General features: G+C 38.6%; 1 protein-coding gene across 1 annotated transcript in view; it reads left to right on the forward strand.

The window, feature by feature from the left end:
• The first annotated feature begins 19 nt into the window (after positions 1 to 19).
• Positions 20 to 19,884, forward strand: part of Rhp (GTP-Rho-binding protein rhophilin) — a 198,898-nt gene continuing 179,033 nt past the window's right edge. Inside the window, exon 1 of the mRNA XM_090376941.1 lies at positions 20 to 124. Within this exon, the coding sequence (XP_090233067.1) occupies positions 95 to 124 (30 nt within the window). The 5' untranslated portion in view covers positions 20 to 94. The remainder of the gene's footprint in view (positions 125 to 19,884) is intronic.

Below are 19,884 nucleotides of genomic sequence, written 5' to 3' on the forward strand. Positions count from 1 at the left end.
GTCTTTACTTGGTATATCTCTGCCATTTCTTGTCGTTATATCTTTGGAAACTGATACCGAAAGGATTTAATTGAAAGTTTTCATTATTGAGAGTATGCTAGAACAGAATGCCTTAGAAGATAATGTAAGTAATTAAGCATTCCCTTAAACTATGTTAAAGAAAAAACAGTACTTTTTTGATTTTGGGAAGAGTATATATTTATTTCGATACTTTGTTTGCTTTACAGCTGGTAGGATAATGTCTGGCATTGACATTATTATATGTTAACTGTACAAGGTTTGGTTATTTGTAAATGCATTTTCACCAAGATTTGCATTACATCGCTCCCTTTTTTCCCCCTCTTTATTAGATGAATTCATTGTTTAAGAATCATCTTTAGTTTAGGACGGTATATAAAATGGAGATATTTTTGTTCTGAATTAGCTTGTATGTAATACTTTTTTTTTTGTCTCTTTTTACAAGCTATTTCATTCCTTAAGGAAACCAGGTAATGATACTTCTGCGTTTTTTTTTTTTTTTGTCCTCGCCTTTTCCCCATTATTATATGGGGTCAGCGTTTTTATTGTTTTGGCATGCAATTTTTACGGCCGGATGCCCTTCCTGACGCCAACTCTCACCCTTTATCCGGGCTGGGAATATGCGGTGATCATTCCCTGACCTACCGCATCCTCCGTATTTGGTGGGTACGGGCTCGAACCCCGGTCTAATCAAGAAGCGTGTGCTATGCACTACTGCTACTTGCTGCGTTTATAATTTTGTTTAATAGCTAAAAATTATCTACAGTAGAGGTGTCAAACACGTGGCCCACGACACTCGAGTACGGCCGGAATTAGATTAAAATTTAATTGGGAAATATTCAACAAAATAATAAAAATACAATAAAACACGGATAATATTTAATTTTGAAACTAAAAATCATAAAATTCTATACCCGATATTGATAAAATAGTTTCTCGCAAAAAATGCCAAGTTTCTAGCAAACAATATTAATTTTGAATCTTTTTGTTGTGATCTCTTTTGTAGTGATTTTGAATCTATTCGATATTAAAGCATAAAATTATATGTTTCGTTTTATCTATAGTTTCTATCTGATTTGTATGCATGTATGTGTTAATAAAATAAATATAAATATTGAAAACTAATGCGTTTTTAAGTCGTCAATATGTGGTCCGCACTGATCCTCAGATAGTTTATTGGTCCCCGTTCCCATTTGAGTTTGGCACCAATGATCTACAGTATTGGTCGGGAAGGAAAAAAAAAAAAGAGGAATTATCAGATTTGGTGTACTAAAATTTAGTAATAGACGTGTAGGAATAACAGTACCTCATTATTTTACCAGTACCATAAAAATAACTTAATATTCCTGAAGTTTAGTCCATTCGGTCAGATTTGGGTATTAAAATCTGACCGAATGGAATTGTTTAAAATTAGCTAATATAATGGCGATTTTTTTTTTTTTTTTTTTTATACACTGTAGAAAAATAGTTGGTCAAAAGTTACTTTAACCTTTTAAAATTGAATATCGTTAAATCTTTAATTCATTGGGTGCTGATTATGTGTGCGTTTCTGCCGCCGGAACTTTTAAAATTTCTTAGAAAGATGCAGCGACTATAAAAAGAAAATAATTCTAATAGGAAACCTTTTATACTAAGTTGGATGTGACCTAATCTGTAAAGAATGGCCAAAACTTAAGAATGTATTGACCCTGCTCGACCATCAAAATCAGCACTTGCGAAACAGTTAAGAATTTTAAGAGTTACCAGCCGTTTTCTAGACCCATCTGTAAATTTTGTAGACCACGCTTTCTCAGCGCTGTAGAAAATGCTGACAGAATTGTATTTCTACAGAAAATCTCTCTCATCTGAAATGAAATTGTCTGATTTCAGTTATAAGAATTTTAGCTCTGGATATAAAGTTTATATTGCAAAATGGTATCGAGCATGCCAGGAGGAATGGAAGTACAGTAGAGCTTCGATAATCCGAACTATTTGGGACCGGGGGTAGTTCGGACTTTCGATTTGTTGGGATTTTCGAACTGATCAAAAATACTGTTCTGGAGACTAAAATAAAAGGGTGTAGAAATAAAAACACTAAGTTGTACTTATGTATTTTTATTCATAGGTAACAAAATAAAGGGAACTTTCAACCACAATAACACATGCCTTTAACGAAAATAATTACTTATTTTTTGTTGCATCATTTTCGAACTTCGTTTCTTTATTGCCAGATCTCCTCTCTCTTCAGCAAGAGTAGTTGAGTTGGACAGCATTCACTTGGTTGATCGTTTGTCGATTCATCATTCAGTTTGTTTGTTGATTTTCATTTAATTTTGTTAATTGGGTTAAATTTTGGTAATAAAAGTGTAAATTAGTGCTTTATATCGTCATTTTTAAGCCTGTGGATAATATTTCTCCGAGTTTCGCTTATTAGAATTGATGTTTAATAGAATCAAAATTCAATTCGAAAACGTGATTACAGTAACCGGCGCATACTGTAATTATTTTATGGCGCCAGCATAAAAAAAAAAATAATAATAATAAATAAATGCTTTCTCTTTCGGATTTTCAACGCTCTGCTGTTATTTCTTACGTTGGTGATTCCAATCCTCAATTTTTACATGGGGAAAGTATCGTTTCGACCTCTTGCTGTTTTTAAATATTTCTCCTTTTCGCCCACCTGAAAATCTGACAGAAATTACATACAAACACACAGTTTTTACTATCCTCCCTATTCTTTTGTAAATTAATATTTGTGAGAAATTAAATATGTAGGTATGTTTTTTCCTATTTAACTTTTCTTTGTTTGGCATTTTCGGACACCCTATAATCAAAATATCTGTAGCGTACAGTATTTTTGATGGGGGGAAAAAAAGACTTTTCAAAATTTTCTATTGGATCTTAACCCTCATATACAAGATAAAGATTAAATGTATCGTAGTATCATAGTTTTTCAGCACAGGAACCTACTTATGAATATTGCACGTAAGGAAACATTTAAAACAGTTATGCATCTGGTATCCGCTGTTACGAAGGCCGCTGTTATTGTACCAATATTGGTATTCAGCAAACTGGTTATTCTGGAAGCTTTTCGACTGTGTGGGAATCTTATTACCTGAATAGTTTCTATCTTGCAATTTAATACGGGAATTTTCCTTTCACTTTATTGCTTTATTTCACAAGACCTCATTGGTGTAAAAACGTATATGTGAAAAAAAAAAAAAAAAAAACTTGCCTCCGTAGCCGAGTGGTCTGAGCGAGACTGCAGTAGCATACGCCCTTTGAGTAGACCGGGGTTCAAGCCCCTGACTACTAAATACGGTCGATCTGCCAACCCGTACTGGACAAACGTATATGTACAATGCTATTATTGTTATGTTAGCCGTATGGTGCAAGGAAGCCTGAGGCTTTTGTTGCACCAGCCAAAAAAAAAAAAAAATTCTGATTTACCCAGAGAGAGAGAGAAGGAAGGAAATCACCAAGAAAGAGAAGAATGATGATATCCAGCTCAGGACCCTGGGTGTGCCAAGTCCATATCAGATGTGAGCCCCTGGGGTTGTTATTAACATTTGGTGGAAAAAGAAAAAAAACCAGTTTAATTAAAAGCTTATTCTTTAATACCCATTTTGGAAAACTGTCTTAAATTAATGAAAATTTAGGGTGTTCTGGAAAAGAAATTAACTAAATGGGTGAGTCCTTAAGTCGGGAGGAAAAATTATGCCGTGCACTATTTTCATCTCGTGGTTATTATACTAACTATTACTATAGCCACCACCAGATGTTGTCCTTTTTAAAATTGTATTATGTTTTCACTTTTATTGCTTATCTTTGAATGTTATTTTTATTTATGATTTATTTATTTGTTATTTTTTTAAATCAGATATAAAATTTTAACTGAATTTTGAGATATTACTCAAATTAAAATCCCGGTGAACCTGTTTTTTCAAAATCAACCAGACTTAGCTCGTTTGAATCCGCTTGATGTTACAAAATAAAATTCCTCTATGTACAGTAATAGTAAAGTTGTTGTGATACTATTTATATGTGCCATCTGGAGTATATAAATAGAACTTATTTTCTACCTTTTCAATGAGTCCTCCGATGGCTACTGTTTGTTGCGGTCCTCCAGGTAGTGGTTTGCCACTACCATTTCGGAGAGTGGAGGAATTCTTCAAGGTTGTAGTTAGAGATTTCAGGTGGAGAGAGAGAGAGAGAGTAGTTGTAACTCTAAGTTTAATGTTTCTCAGCCCAATTTAACATGTAAATTGGCTAGTAAACATAATGAATGAAGTATCTTCTTGACTTTTGAATAACATCTTTAATTTCTTCGAAGGCAGATTACATTTTTGATGTTAACATTTGAATAGTATGTGGATTAACACAGCAGGGGATTATAGTGCCCTTGTAGCAAGATTCTGTTTGCTTCCCTTTATTTCTCAGCAGAAATTTGATGCAAAAAGAAAATCTGTGTTTGTGTCCAGTCTTCACAAATTATGAGGTTTCTGCACACCTAAACATAACGTACAAATGGTGAAGTCCTTAAATTAGGTATAACTACATCAGTAAAGATGTTCTAGAGTCATCAGCATGCCAGCTTTCTGGGTTTTCTTCCAGTGGATGATTAATTAGGTTCAAAAGTTGGACGGTGACTACCGACGCTTCATTTAAGCTTCAGTAGAGTCCAGTATTTTGTACATATTTATAGTCTTTAATTTAGCATTAGCACGAGTAGAGGCGTATGATGCAAGAAAGCAAGCTTATACGGCATCGTCCAAAAAAAAACCCCTTCCCATTTGCTCCAAAAGTTTGTTCAGTACTTCCTTGAATTTATTTAAGCTATCAACTTCCACAACCGATGGAAGTTTGTTCTGGCAACCACCCATCCACTGGCTAAAGGCAAATTTCCACACATCTATTCTACAACTGTCTTTCCTCAATTTAAATTTATGCCCTCCCCCCTCAGTTATGTAATCTGCGCAAGAGGAAGAATCCCATCAGCATTGAGCTTGCTCAAACCATTCAGGGCCTTATACACCTCAACCAGATCACTTTGCAGGTGCTGCAATTTGCAGAACTTAGCCTTTCTTGGTAAGAACAATCCTCCCCTCACCAATCTCGTTGGTGAGGGGAATTGTACCGTTCCAGCAGCTCTATATCCTTCCTAAAATGAGGCTTCCAGACCTGTATGCAGTACTCAAGGTGTGACCCGATATTTGATAGTTATGAATGTACATTTTATATTAACAGAAATGGTGGAGCTTGTTAAAATGGAATCTTGAGAAACCCACTGCACCCAGGAACAAACTCTGTGGAGGAAAAAAAGAGTTGCATTTTCATGTTTGCCGTGGCGGTTCGTGGTTATTTTATTTTATTTATTTATTTTTTTTTTTATCAGTTGGTGTATATAATTTAGTTACTTGATATTGTATGATAATCGGCAATAGTGGGAGCCGGAAGTGTTCAAAGCCGCTAAGTGGATTTTTCTTATTTATTCATTTGAAATTATTGTTTTTCTGAAAACTTTTGATTTAAATTTAGTAGTATAGCATTATTTTGTGATTTTCTGATTAATCTGGTGTATTTATTCTTTACTCGGCCTTGTAATTGCATAAAAGTATCAGGGTATCAAATCCAGGTGTTACAAGTTGCAGCTCCACTGAACGAGAAGTTTTTTAGCCATATTTAGCCGCTTTATTGACCATTTTTTACATCAAATTATTTTCTATAAGTAGCTTATAGACCTAGTCAGGATCGTTAGTTTATTCTGAATTGAGACAGCGAGATTTGGAACTTAATTAATACTTAAGTGTCCGTAGATTTACCGTTCGTAACTTGCCGCCTTTGTTATACGATATGTTATATTCCGAACTAGAAAGCGTTAGTATAGTATAGTATAGTATTGTCAAAATTAATCAGTAAAATCTATTAAACTTGTTAAACTTCGTTGTCAATTAAATTGTACTTTTAACTAAATATATATAACGACTTAGATTATAAATGTAACATAAATAATTAAAACATAACTTGATACGGAAGTTATATAAAGGGAACTCGTAGATAATTAATACTTGATACTGAAAAGTATATATGCCTTTATAACTGTGTTGGGATACAAGTTTAGGGTTATAATTTTGTACTGAAATTGAAATTTTATTGAAATTAAATCGAAATCATGACTCAGACCAGAGCAGCAAAGCAAAAGGCTCAAGCTAATGGGAGTGCTGTGGCTCAGAGGAGAACTGAGGGGGTCAGTTGCCCTCTGAATCGCAGCCTTTTAAAATGCACTGCTTGCATGATGTTTGTGGAGCAATCAGGTACGGGACATGATATTGTCATGGGGGATGTCTTTGTGTGTGCGCGATGCAAGGAGTGTAACGAAATCAGGCAGCGTTTTTATGGGCCTATATGAGAGCTTGAAGGACAGGGTGAATGCCCTCGAAGGAACTAAATTGAGGGGCCCATCAAGCTCTCAGCTGCCTACATCAACACCAGAGCTTGCACTTGTTCATCACGCAACACAGCGGCAACCCCCTCCCCCCAATGCAGAATGTGCTGGTCCCACAGGAACTAGTAGTTGTTGGTGACTCTATTGTCCGGGGAACATGCTTTGTAAAAAGGATAAGTGGAACAGGACCAGGGTATGTCTGCCAGGGGCAAAGGTTGATGACGTTGTAGAGCGGTTATCATCTTTTAAGGGCACAAAAGGTGATATAGTTGTACATGTTGGCACTAATGATATCAAGAGTAGGAGACCGACAGAATTACTTAACAAGTACAAGTCACTTGAAAAAAAGCCGTGAATTAGGGTTGAATTTGAAAGTGTCTGCAATTCTGCCCAGACACAATAGGAGGGAGTATATGATGAGAGCCTTGTCGATCAATTCGGCCCTGGAAAGATTGTGCAAAGCTCAAGGGATAGAATTTTTTTTAGCCTGGACTGTACTTGTTAACAGGAGAGACTGCTCCTACAGGGATGGGATACACTTAAATAGAAAGGGTGCGAGAATATTTGCTGAGGCTATCGAGGCAGTGTTAGGTGGGTCGGAAAACTGCTAGCTTGGGGGGGGATACAAAGACTGATAGATTAACAGTAGGTGAAAGTGATTCTTGCACTGCTTCTATTGGAATGAGCAGAAGCCTGAAAAACAAGATGCAGGATATTTCAGAGACTGCTGGGAGTCATTGCGGTACAAGTAAACACATAGGTTGTGTTAGGGTAGCTAAGAATAGAAACAGGTGCATGTATACTTGCATGCACACCAATGCTAGGAGTTTGGTAAATAAATTTGATGAATTTGAGTATTGCTCAAAGCATCAAAGGCAGATATTGTTGGGATATCAGAGATGTGGTGTCACACAGATATAAGTAATGCAGAACTGGAATTTGGGGAGTACAGTGTCTACAGAAAGGATAGACAGGATAGGAAGGGAGGAGGGGTTATGCTATTAGTTAAGAAACACATAAAATCCAAGGAAGTGAAGCCAGTCAACATCACTGAACAGTGCAGTGTCGAGTCAGTTTGGTGTGACATAAGCATTGGGAGATCAAAATTGAGAGTAGGAGTGTGCTATAGGCCTAATGACTCTGATGAGTATAATAAGAAACTGTACAGGGAAATAGTTGGCCAGTACATCAGAGAGTCTTAGAATGGGGGATTTTAATTTCCCAGATATTGACTGGAATTTGTGGGTTGGTCACTCACACACTAGCAAGGATTTTGTGGATTTATTGGATGATTGTTTTCTACATCAGCATGTTCGGGAGGCAACTAAAGGGAGTAATACTCTTGATTTGATTATCGGTAGTGATTCTTCATGCATTAAGAATCTGCAGATAAAGGAACCACTAGGTGGCAGTAATCACAGTGTGCTGAAGTGGGATTTACTCAGAGGTAACTACCATCAGGGGTAAAGGGAAGGGTTATTGCTTTCGTAACGGCGACTACGATGGACTGAGACAGTATTTAAATTCTATACAGTGGGACCAACTGAAGATGTTACCAACAGCAAATTCAAAATGGAGATCATTCAAAGAACTTATCTTGGAAGCTACTAGACTTTACATACCAACTAAGAAATATTGTTCAAGGTTTATGCCTAAATGGATGTCAGATGAAGTAATGAGACATATGACAGAGAAGAAAAATGCATGGGATACATATAATAAATTAACACGTGACACAGAAGCCTATGATAGATAAAAGTTGATCTGTAACCAAGTTACAAATGAGGTTAGGCAGACAAAGGCAGATTACAAGAAATCTTTGGCAAGGGATGCAAAGAAAAAGAGCAAAGAGTTCTTTACTTATGTAAACTCTAGAAGGAAGGGGATGAATCAGATTCGTCCACTTGATATCGATGGGTCAACTGTTGATGATCCTGATCAGGTAGCTAACAAACTAAATGAATATTTTGCATCGACATTCACACATGAGGAGTTATTCAGCGAGGGGAATGCCAGAGGCGTATTCAACTCTGGCAGTAAGCTAGAGAATCTTGTAATAACTGAGAGTAAAGTGGAGGAGAAATTGTTGAAGATAAACACAAGAAAGGCACCTGGGGTGGATGGTATCTATCCAGTTATATTAAAGGAGGCAGCAAAGGAAGTAAGCAAACCCTTGGCCATAATTATGAGAGCTTCCTTGGACCCAGGGGAGGTACCCTCAGACTGGAGATGTGCAAATGTGACCCCAATTCACAAAGGAGGATCAAAGGCCGACAAGTAATTATAGGCCTGTGAGTTTAACTTCTGTTCTAGGAAAATTAATGGAGGCACTGGTTAAAGAAGCACTGGAGGATCATCTAGACAAGACTTCAGTTATAGCTCGGACACAGCATGGTTTTTTTAAGGGGAAGTCTTGCCTGACCAATTTGATTGGATACTATGATGCAGTCACAAAAGAACTGGATGCAGGGAATAACTTTGATATTGTATACTTGGATATTAGAAAGGCTTTTGATACTGTTGCACATGGAAGACTGCTGCACAAATTGGATCAGTGTGGCATTGGAGGCAAATTGCTGCTATGGATAAAGAGGTGGTTGAGGGGAAGAAGACAGAGTGGTAATCAATGGACACTGCTCATTGTGGACTAATGTTATTAGTGGAATCCTTCAGGGTTCAGTGTTGGGTCTTATTGTTTTCTGTATTTATAAATGATATTGATGATGGTATATCAAGCTTAATGTCCAAGTTTGCAGATGATACAAAGGTTGGCAGGGTTGTCAAGGACACTACTGACACTATGCTGCTGCAACAGGATCTGGAAAGGTTGAGCAGATGGGCTGAGAGGTGGCAAATGAAGTTTAAAATTGAGAAATGTAAAGTACTACATTTGGGAAACAGCAACCTCAGAGCAACGTATCAACTCTGTGGTACTACCCTGACAGTGGTAGAGAATGAAAATGATCTGGGGGTAATTGTGTAGGCAGATATGAAGTTCTCTGAGCAGTGCAGACGGGCTGTAAGAGTAGCTCATGGTGTCTTGTCAATGATATACAGGAAATTTTCTAGCAGGGAGAAGGTGATTATTCCCTTGTATAAGGGAATGGTCGGGCACACCTTGAGTACTGTATACAGGTCTGGAGGCCTCATTTCAAGAAGGATGTAGAGCTGCTGGAACGAGTACAGAGAAGGGCAACAAGATTAGTGAATGGAACAAAGGGTTCTCTTTGAAGAAAGGCTTAAGTTTTGCAAATTACAGTGTATGGAGACTAGGCACCGGCGAGGTGATCTGATAGAGGTGTATAAAGCCTTAAATGGTTTGAGCATGCTCAATGCTGATGGGATTCTTTCTCTTGTTCAGAATAATCACCTGAGTGGGCATAAATTCAAATTGAGGAAAGACAGATGTAGGATAGATGTGCGGAAATTTGCCTTTAGCCAGCGGGTAGTTGGTTGGTGGAACAGACTTCCATCCCTTGTCGTGGAAGTTGATAGCCTAAATAAATTTAAGGCCTAGCTGGACAGGTATTTCTGACAAATGGAGGGGTGAAGTGGTTTTTTTTTTTTTTTTTTTGGCTGATTCTGCATAAGCTTGCTTTTTTGCATCATATGCCTCTACTAATGCTAATGAAGCAGTACAGTATTTACTTACTCAAATATGACATGACGACACATATGACGGAATGATATAATTTTGCGTTCTCGTGCTGTTTGTGAATCGTATTAGGGTTGCTACCTTTTACAGCTTTCCAAATTAATACTGTATAAAATAAACAAATTGAATTCACTTCAATTTTAACAAATTGGAGGGAAAAAAGTTTACTGCAGTTTTGTCAGATTCTTTAAAGTTAGATTCATTCTCAGTTTATTTATTCTGAAGTTTGTCTTTAACATGTCTACTACCAATTGACGCCTGCACATACATATTCTAGTCTTCTTTCTGTGAACCACAGTAGCCTGACACATGTCAGTGGCTGTCAGTGTCACATGTCAAGTATATTGATTATATCGATTTCCGGTAGTAGTTAGTTCCAGTGTTATGCTTTAAGTGTTTTTTATTTATTGTGTGCACTTACTAAAATTGCCAACCATTCTGAGAACAGTCGGCATCGTTGTATGAATGGTGGGTGGGCAAAAGAATACCCTTAACATTTGAATGAGCAGCAAAAGGCAACATTATGCATATTGTCATGCGATATTGAAGTATCAAATAAAGGAAAAGTTAGCTTTACAAAACACTGTAACTGAAAAACAAACTGTATTAAAGAAATGCATCAAATTGCATAACACACCTCTTATTTAAATATTACTTATATTTACAAATTTAAAAAATAATTTTACGTATGCTCAAATTCTATATTTCATTCTGATAAAAGTCGTGTCATTTTTTGGATTTTAAAATGTTCCAACCCTAAGCTGGGTGCAGTTAGTCAGCAAACTGAGCTTGCAGACCTATCAGTATTCTTTTCATGCGGGCTCAAGATTTCAGACGTATGACGTCGTCAGAGCCATATGGTTTGGTTGCATTGCACTTATTTGCTGAGTGAATGCTTTATTAGAGTATTTTGTTTGTGGCTTTGCATGGACGAAACAAGTGCATAGAATTATGCGATTATAATTATAGCAGCTTTATGAACATCGTTCGGTTTTAAATTTAAAAACATTACTTATCATAAGAATTATGAGGAAAAAGAGAAATCTTCTCCAATGGGCAGATGCAGCCCTAGGAGAAATGTATTTGGTGCCCTTGGTACTTTTATTAAATATTATCATAATAAAAATGTTGAATTTCAGCGCCCCCAGATGTTGACACCTCTATGCCCTGCTTACTAGGCTTCCCGAGTTCTGCTGGCCTACTAATGGGGAAGTGTGAGGTGATGAAATAAGTTCAGAAATAAGTAAGGTTTCCACCATCTTTGACCTGCATTGGGGCAGGTGACAGGCTCTCCATGCTGAATGTTCATTGTTTGGGGGGGGGAAGCAGCAAAGCCAGACCCAAATGGTTACTTTGGGGTGTACCAAAAACAGGTACACACTGCTAGGTAAATATCATTATCCAAAGTTGCCAGTTGATTTTAAATAGCATAGCATTGTCCAATAGATTAACTGCATTTAATTCTGTAATTACTGGCTTCTCATCAGTTGGTGAGTGGCCTCTATTAGCCAACCTATTATAACATGTGAACAATTGTACACATATCTAAGTGAACAACCAAGCAGTTTCTGAACAAAAATTTCCATTTAAACTCATAACTGTTATGTGTACACCCCCCCCCCATATAACTGGATTCCACTAACTCTATGCAACATCATTATATATAGGATTGAAGGGGATATCGCAGAAATTAAATAAATGGATGGAAGACTTTTAAGTGCATTACTGTCTTAGTCTGGTCATGGGGAATGTTCTGTTTCGGGACCTGACTAATGCAGCATCTATTGAGCTTGGTCTTAAGTCTACCTTAGATTTTGGTGGTGACTCTGATTTTTTAAATGCATAATGGATTTGCCTATTGGGTCATGCTATGCGATTTAAAAAAAATATTAACAGCTTAGGCCGAAACATGGATTATCTAATCGAACATAAAATCAAGCTTAATCGATTTTTAGTGGAAACAACCCCCCCCCCCCCCAGATTAGACTGAAGCAGCAATGCGCTTAACATTTTGTATTTACAAACCAGTTTTATTGTAGTGTGATTGATTGTGTGGATAATTCACTTTCTCTTGAAGATATGTTTTTAGACTATATTAGATTTATGGACAGCCTTTAGTTACATGAAAACTTGACATCAAAATAAATGGAAACCTAAAAATCTCAGGAACTCGCCTCTCAACTGCTTTATTAGTTAGGTGAAAATTAAATGGAATGAACTGTTTAAAACAAAAAAAAAAAAAAAAAAAAAGTGCACACTCTCTCATTGTTATTTGAAGCACTAAAACCAAATTGGTTTTAGTGCTCAAGAGACTTTAAACCTAGAGTGGCAGATTTTAACTTTCCAGATATTGCCCAAAAATTTTGGGTTGAGATCGTTCAACCTAGAATGCCTTTTGTAGATTTATTGGATAACTTTTCTACAGCAGCATGTTAGGGAAACAAGAGAAAGCAATACTATTGATCTGATTATCAGCATAGACCCTTCATACATTAAGAAACTGCAGGTAAATGACCCCTTGGGTGGCAGTGATCACCATGTGCTGATGTGGGACTTACTTCAGGACATAATTACTGAAAGGGGTAAAGGGAAGGGTGACTATAGTGGTCTTAGACAGTTTTTAAATTCCATACAGTGGAACTGTCTGATGATGCGAGCAGAAAATGCTAAATAGGAAGCATGCAGGGAAGCAATGATAGAAGCTACTAGCCTTTTCATACCAACTAGGAAATACCATTCCAGGCTTAGACCTAAATCGATGTCAGATGAATTGATTTATTAACTTTTGGTTGGTTTGTTTATTGGGCTAAAAGTTAAGCACGTACATCATTACTGTTCTTGCAATATAGTATATTTTGATTTTGATGCACTTTTCCAGACAAGTCAGTATTTTTATTAATTTTTATTAATTAATTAATTACACCATTCAACTGTTCAATATATAGTGTCTGATAAACTACGCTACAAGACGTTCACCTTCTGTTCAAATTTACCAATTGCATTTTACTGTTTTTAAGTTAATGCATTGTGGAGAAGACAAAGCACAGAACTTGCATCAATCACCCAGACAACTTCTGCTATGTTGTGGACACAACCCCAAAAATTCAGAGGAAGAAAATATACAATGTCACAAAAGTTGCATATTCATTGTACTTCAGATGCAAGATTGCTGACCAAGAAAAAAATTGGGCTCTATGTATCTGTTGTATTACTTGTACAATGTAAGGCTGTGGTTATATGGTAAGCTGAGAGCATTACCTTTTGCCATCCCTATGATGTGGTGCGAGCCCAATAATCATTTCGATGACTGCTATTTCTGCATGACAAAAATAAAAGGTATTTCCAAAAAGAGCAATCACTGCACCAAATATCCCATCAGCAATTAGGCCAGTGCCACACGGTAAAGAACTGCTAGTACCTGTGCCACCAAAATCTTGGGGTATTGGAAGTAGTGATGAAGGTACAGAAGAAATAATTTTACCAGATGTCACGAACCGTGTACTTCACATGATTTGGACTACGAGCCAGAAAAAGAAAAGACCTCCACACTACATTGAACAGGAAGAATTAAGCGACTTGATCAGAGACTTTGGCGTACCCAAAGAGAAGGCTGAATTACTTGGATCCAGACTACAACAGTGGAACTTACCGTATTTCCCCCTGTATAAGATGCACCTTGATTTTGGGGCCCGAAATTTGAAAAAAAATGTATTACATGAAGTTATTGAACTCAAGTTTTATTCATCATAAAATTCATACAACTCCTCATCACTGTCAAAACTCCCATCCATTAGCTTGTCCTCATCTGTGTCTGATGACGAATCACTGTCTTCATATATTACCTCGTCCTCAGTTCCATCTATGGCATTTGAAATGTCACACTTCTTAAATGACTTGACAACGATCTCGATCTGGATATTATCCCAAGATCTTTTCACCCTGGTACAAACTTCTCCTATAGTTGGTTTCTATACTCTTCCTGCTTGTGTCAAATTGTCCCAGAAGACTTCATCCATTGGTTCCATTCGTCTCTCATGGCAGCTTTGAAGGGTTTGTTAATGCTGACATCAATGGTTGGAGCTGGGATGTCAAGCCTCCAGGTATGACGGCAAGTTTTGTTTTTTGCTATGCAACAATCTTCTTTGTATTTTTTATGTGTGCCCTGAACTGATCAAGCACCAATATGGCAGGTATGTGTAAGAGCCCACCTAGTCTCCTGCTCCAAACGTTCTCACACCAGATCTTCATCGCATCCTGATCCATCCAACCCTTGTCATGAACATGGACAATCACTCCTCGAGGAATGTCTTCTTTTGGCATTGTTTTGCGTTTGAAAATCAGCATAGGATGCAGCTTGGTTCTGTCGGCACAACAAGCTAGAACAACTGTATAATGGCTCTTTTCATGTCCACTTGTCTTCACAGTTACAGTTTTCACCCCCTTCTTATCAACAGTTCTGTTACTTGGGACATCAAATTGAAGGGGGACTCTGTCCATATTTGCAATCTGTCCCAACTCAAACTGATGTATCTTCCGACATTGAATGACAAAATGATGAAATTCAAGGACCTTCTGCTCATAGCTTTCAGGCATCTTTTGGGCAAGTCTGGTGCGTGTACGCATGCTTAGTCCATTCCGTTTCATGAACCTAAAGCACCAATTGTGTCCTCCTTTGAAATTAGTAACTTCTTTTTCATCAGCAATTCTTCTTGCCTCATGCTGAACCATCTTTGTGGACACAGTAATTCCAATTGCCCTTTGCTACTCATTCCATATCTTCAATTCCCTGTCTAAATCAGGCCATTTTGCTGACTTGCCTCTAATGGCCTTCTTCTGCCGTGGCGTTTTCAGTAGGGTTTCTTCTTCCCGTAGTCAGTCTCGGATTGTTTTCTCAGTTGGAGCAGGACCAAACTTACGTTCAGCAGCACAATTTCCATTCACTTTTTGCAAACTGGATCACTTAACTTGAATTCAGCACTGTACGAAAATCTTTTCTGAGCCATTTCTGGACAGAACTTGGCAAAACGTAACCTAATATACCGGTAACAAGTGCGAAACAATGAGCGCAAAGACAACAAGCGCGAAAAAGCGGGAAATGCAAGTAAAAAAAATCTACAACCACTGTATAAGACGCACCCAGTTTTCAGACCCCAATTTTTTCGAAAAAAGGTGCGTCTTATACATGGGGAAATACGGTTTGCTAAAGGTACAAACATTACAATATACCATAAGTGAAATGAAGAGTTTTCAAGATATTTTGCAATGCAAACATGTGTCTGCATAGACGTCATTGGTCTTATGCATGAACTGAACATTGATCACAATACCTCTGAATAGCGTTTGTTCATTGATGCGTCAAAGCAAAGTTTGAAAGCAGTATTGCTTCATAATGGAAATACTTTATTCCTCTTGTTCATGCTGTTGGCCTGAAAGAAACTTACGATAGTATGTCCCAGATTCTTGTTGCTATACGTTACAATGACTATGGTTGGAATATCTGTGGTGATCTCAAAGTGATTGGACTGCTTGTTGGGTTGCCAGGTGATTTCACTAAATACTGTTGTTTCTTGTGTTTGTGGGACAGTCGTGCAACAGCCAGAGACTACGTCGTACAACACTGGGACAAGAGAGATGAATATATTCCTGGCAATAGCAATGTAAAGTATGTTCCATTGGTTGATCCACCAAAGGTTTTTCTTCCCTCTTTACACATCAAGCTTGGACTGATTAAGAATTTCACTAAGGCACTGGATAAAGAAAGCAGAGGATTCGCATATTTACTGAAAATGTTATCCAAATTTATCTCATGCAAAGTTGAAGGAAGGAATTTTCATAGGTCCTCAAATAAGAAAGCTCCTAAAAGATGAATTTCAAAGAAACCTGAATGATGTTGAACTGGCTGCATGGAGATATTTCAAGGCTGTGGTACCTGGATTCCTTGGAAAAAGAAAAGAAGCCAACCAGTAGCAACTGGTGACAAACTTGCTGAAATGTTACAAGAACATGGGGTGCAGAATGTCATTGAAAATGCATTTCCTTCATTCCCACCTGGATTTCTTTCCTGAAAACTTAGCAGATGTCAGTGATGAACAAAGAGAGCACTTCCACCAGGATGTATTTGCAATGGTAAAACGTTATCAAGGTCGCTGGGACTCTACTGTGATGGGAGATTACTGTTGGTTCCTTAAACGGGAAAGCAATCTGGAGTATAAAAGGAAATCATTGAGTGGGAAACATGTCTAAGTAACATATATTGTGTTACTTAGACCATGTATGCTGATATAGTATGAAACAAGGAATTTAAAAAATGCATACATCTTTTGATGTAGACGTGACAGAAGTAAAAGATTGATATTTTCATAATCAGGACATTAATTTTGTTCAGAATTTTTACTTTCATTCCCGAGGTATGATGAAAAAAATATTTTATTGGGTAGTGTAGTAAAAGATAGGGGGTTGCTTTATGTTGGCCCACATGACTAAAAAAGGTAAAGTGTAGCCATTATCAACCCACTGCAGGAAGGAAGCCTCCTCAACAATTCATGCTGAGGGAAATGGACCATAATCTGCCACGCTGGTCCAGTGCGGGTTGGCAGATCGACAGTATTCAGCAGTCAGGGGTTTGAACCCCGGTCTACTCAGAGCGCGTGCTACTGCACTCCCGCTCTTGGCCATTCGGCTACAGAGGCCTTGGCACATGACTACGATGGTTTAACTGTAGATGATCCTGCTCAGGTTGCAGACAAACTGAATAGTTATTTTGCATCTACATCCATGCATAAGGAGTTCTTTATTGAAGGGAATTACAGAAATTAAACAGAATCTAATCTAACAGGGAGCCAAATGATTTTGTGATAACTGAGAGGAAAGTGGAAGAGGAACTGTTGAAGCTCAACTTAAGAAAAAAAATAGATCCATCTCCAGTGGATGGATCTATTCAGTTGTGTTAAGGTACATACATTGTGGTGTGTAACAGTTCACTGTTTAGGCCAGAGATTTAAGTGTTCAAGTTTTGGAAAGTGTAGTGTTGTGTACCATTGTTCATTTAGCCTTTGGGCCCCTAATGGGCACCACCATTTCCACACTTTGCCCTGGGAGGCAGACCAGGTACCCAGTAGTTTGAAGTTTACTCTAGCAGGCTCTGCCACCTAATTTCCTGAGATTTCATTAAATTAGGTGGATTTTAGGCCAAATGTGGGGGGAGGGAGCACTGGAGGATTGATTAGGTCGAGAGGTGAGCGGTTCGAATTTCAACATTTGAATTTTGACATGTGGGCCGCCCACTGTTGGCTTAGACAGAGTGGGAAGACAAATAAGGGAGCGATAGAGAAGGCACTGCCAAGGAGGTCAGTGAGGCAGGCGTAATCCCCACCAGGATAAAGAAAGATGGGGAGCGGCAAGGAGGAGAGGACACAGAAAAACCATCCCCCTTCCCCACCAGGGAGAGGGAAAGAAAGTGACCAGACAAGGTGCCCGGCCCAGATCACTAAAAAGGTGTGTTGGCAGCAAGCTGCTGAAGGTCATGTGTTGAGTCTTGTTGAGGTAAATCTAATCCAGGGAACTCTCAGTTAAGGTTGAAAGTGATCACTCATGTAAGTGAACCCATCCAGGGTAATGTCTAATCCAGTAGTCTTTTATAGTTAGCTATGGTTATGTCATCGTCACGATCGGAGAAAGGTCGATCATGTACAGAGGTGGTCATTCATCGGACAGCTGAGACTGCTGCCCAGATCAGGTAAGGTTCAAATGTCTCTATTGGAGTTCTGTTGCACAAGGATACAGTCAGTTGCTCAACTGGAGTAGTTCATCTATCTGTTCATGATAGGTTTGTCCAGGTGTCAGGTTTGGGGGACCTAGCCATTCCAATGTTGTCCCATGGTTTGTGGGTCATGCAAATGCCTGTCATCAGTCACAGTGCACTGTAGTCCAGATTCTTTGGGCTGGCCAGTTCAATGGAGGTTTGATTCAGCTGCGGGGTAGCACGGGAGGAGTGTCCCACCAATAGGTGAGATTTTTAAACATCTTGGTCAGGTCTAGTCGGTCCACGGTTTTGATGCCTGTGATTCTTACCTGAGTGGAAGGGTTCTCTGCCTTGCAAAGAGATGCTGTGCAAATTGGGTATATGCACGGCAGTGATCTTCATTCTGTATGATCTGGTGTTGGTTTCTTGGCAAGGTTTATTTTCGTAATTAGTATCAGTCGCGGATCCTCATATAAGGGACAGTTGTGGGTAATGTGGTCCCAGGTTTCATCCTGTCCACAGAAGCATTGTGGAGTCTCAGAGATGCCGAAGTCGTAAAGCTTCCTTCTGAAGGAACAGTGTTCAGTGACGAGAAACATCGTATGGAGACTGGGCGAAAACTAGCCAGAGAGCCTGATAGACCATGCTTTCTGGATAAACCAGAGTGTGTTGTTGGACGTCGAATTTCGCGGAGTAATTTCGGTGTCACTGTCGACAATTATCGAGATGATTGTCGCACAGTTTGAATGTGGTAGGAGAGAAGCGTTGTTTGGCGTTAGCCACAAGTTCGTGGCTTAATTAGAAGCAGTCTGGTGCTCAGAAGTTTTGGGCTATCCCCCACAGTCACGGAGGGGGGGAACTCAAATTGAAAATGCAGGTAGATAGACGGAACTAATTTCTTTTGGCGTTTACAAAGGCGCCGGTCACAGTGGTGAGATCAGTTTTGGTGTAGGTCACACATGTCAAAAGTTTTCACATATTCATTGACAGTCTATGGAGGAGGGGGAACCCAGAAGCACATGGTACCTTGTAGTTTATATATAATTTGAAGCACAGTTTTTTTGGAGCAAGTAGACTGCTCAGAGTTACACAAGAGGGGAAACACCCTCCCCAGTCAAAAACCAGATTTGAGCGCGGTGGCCGCGTTATATCGGAGCACTTCTCTATTTCCTCGTTGTGGTGGCATGGCGCTGTCTCACAAACAAAGGAAATAGAAAATAACCCAAAAATCTGGCTATAACCTCTCTAAATCACTGAAAGTTTCTTACCAAGGGAAATCCTCAAGGTAGATCTTGGGAGAGCACAATTTAAACTTTGGAAAGCACTCAAACCACATTTTTAACGATTCCGGAGCGAGGAAAATGTGCGTCCGAACGCAGAGGCGGCCATATTGACGATCCGTTATAAGGTAGCAGTAGAGGAGGTAAGCAAACTTTTAGCCATAATTATGAGAGCATCTTTGGATTCAGGAGAGGTAGGTTTGGACTGGAGATGCGTGAAAGTATACCCAATTCACAAAAGGGGATCGAAGAGTGACAAGAGTAATTACAGATCTGTTAGCTCTTAAGTTCTGTTCCAGGAAAAATATAGAGTTTCTGATTAAAAAAAAGTAATGCAGGATCATCTGGACAGGAATGAACTTATACTGCAGTCACAGCATGGATTTGTTAAGGGGCGGTCTCGTCATGGATATTGTCATGCAGTACTGGATGCAGAAAAATAAGTTTAATATCACGTACAGTACTTAGGTTTCAGGAAAGCTTTTGCTACTGTTGCACATAAGAGTGCTGTACAAATTGAAGCGGCTTTGCATTAAGGAGTTACTGTTCTGGATAAAGGGACAGTGAGTGGCAGAAGACAGAGCAGTTATTACTGGACAAGCTCTTCGTGGATTAATATTATTAGTGGAGTCCCCCAGGGTACAGTGTTGGGCCCATTGCTGTTTTATATATTTATCAATGAAGTTATATCACGCTTAATGTGTAAGCTTGCTGATGACACAAAGGTTGGCAGGGTTTTTAATGACTATAATTAGGAAAATCTGCT

Source organism: Mastigoproctus giganteus, chromosome 7 (assembly GCF_048544385.1).
Source record: "Mastigoproctus giganteus isolate SK-2022 chromosome 7, ASM4854438v1, whole genome shotgun sequence".
Classification (NCBI taxonomy): Eukaryota; Metazoa; Arthropoda; class Arachnida; order Uropygi; family Thelyphonidae; genus Mastigoproctus; species Mastigoproctus giganteus.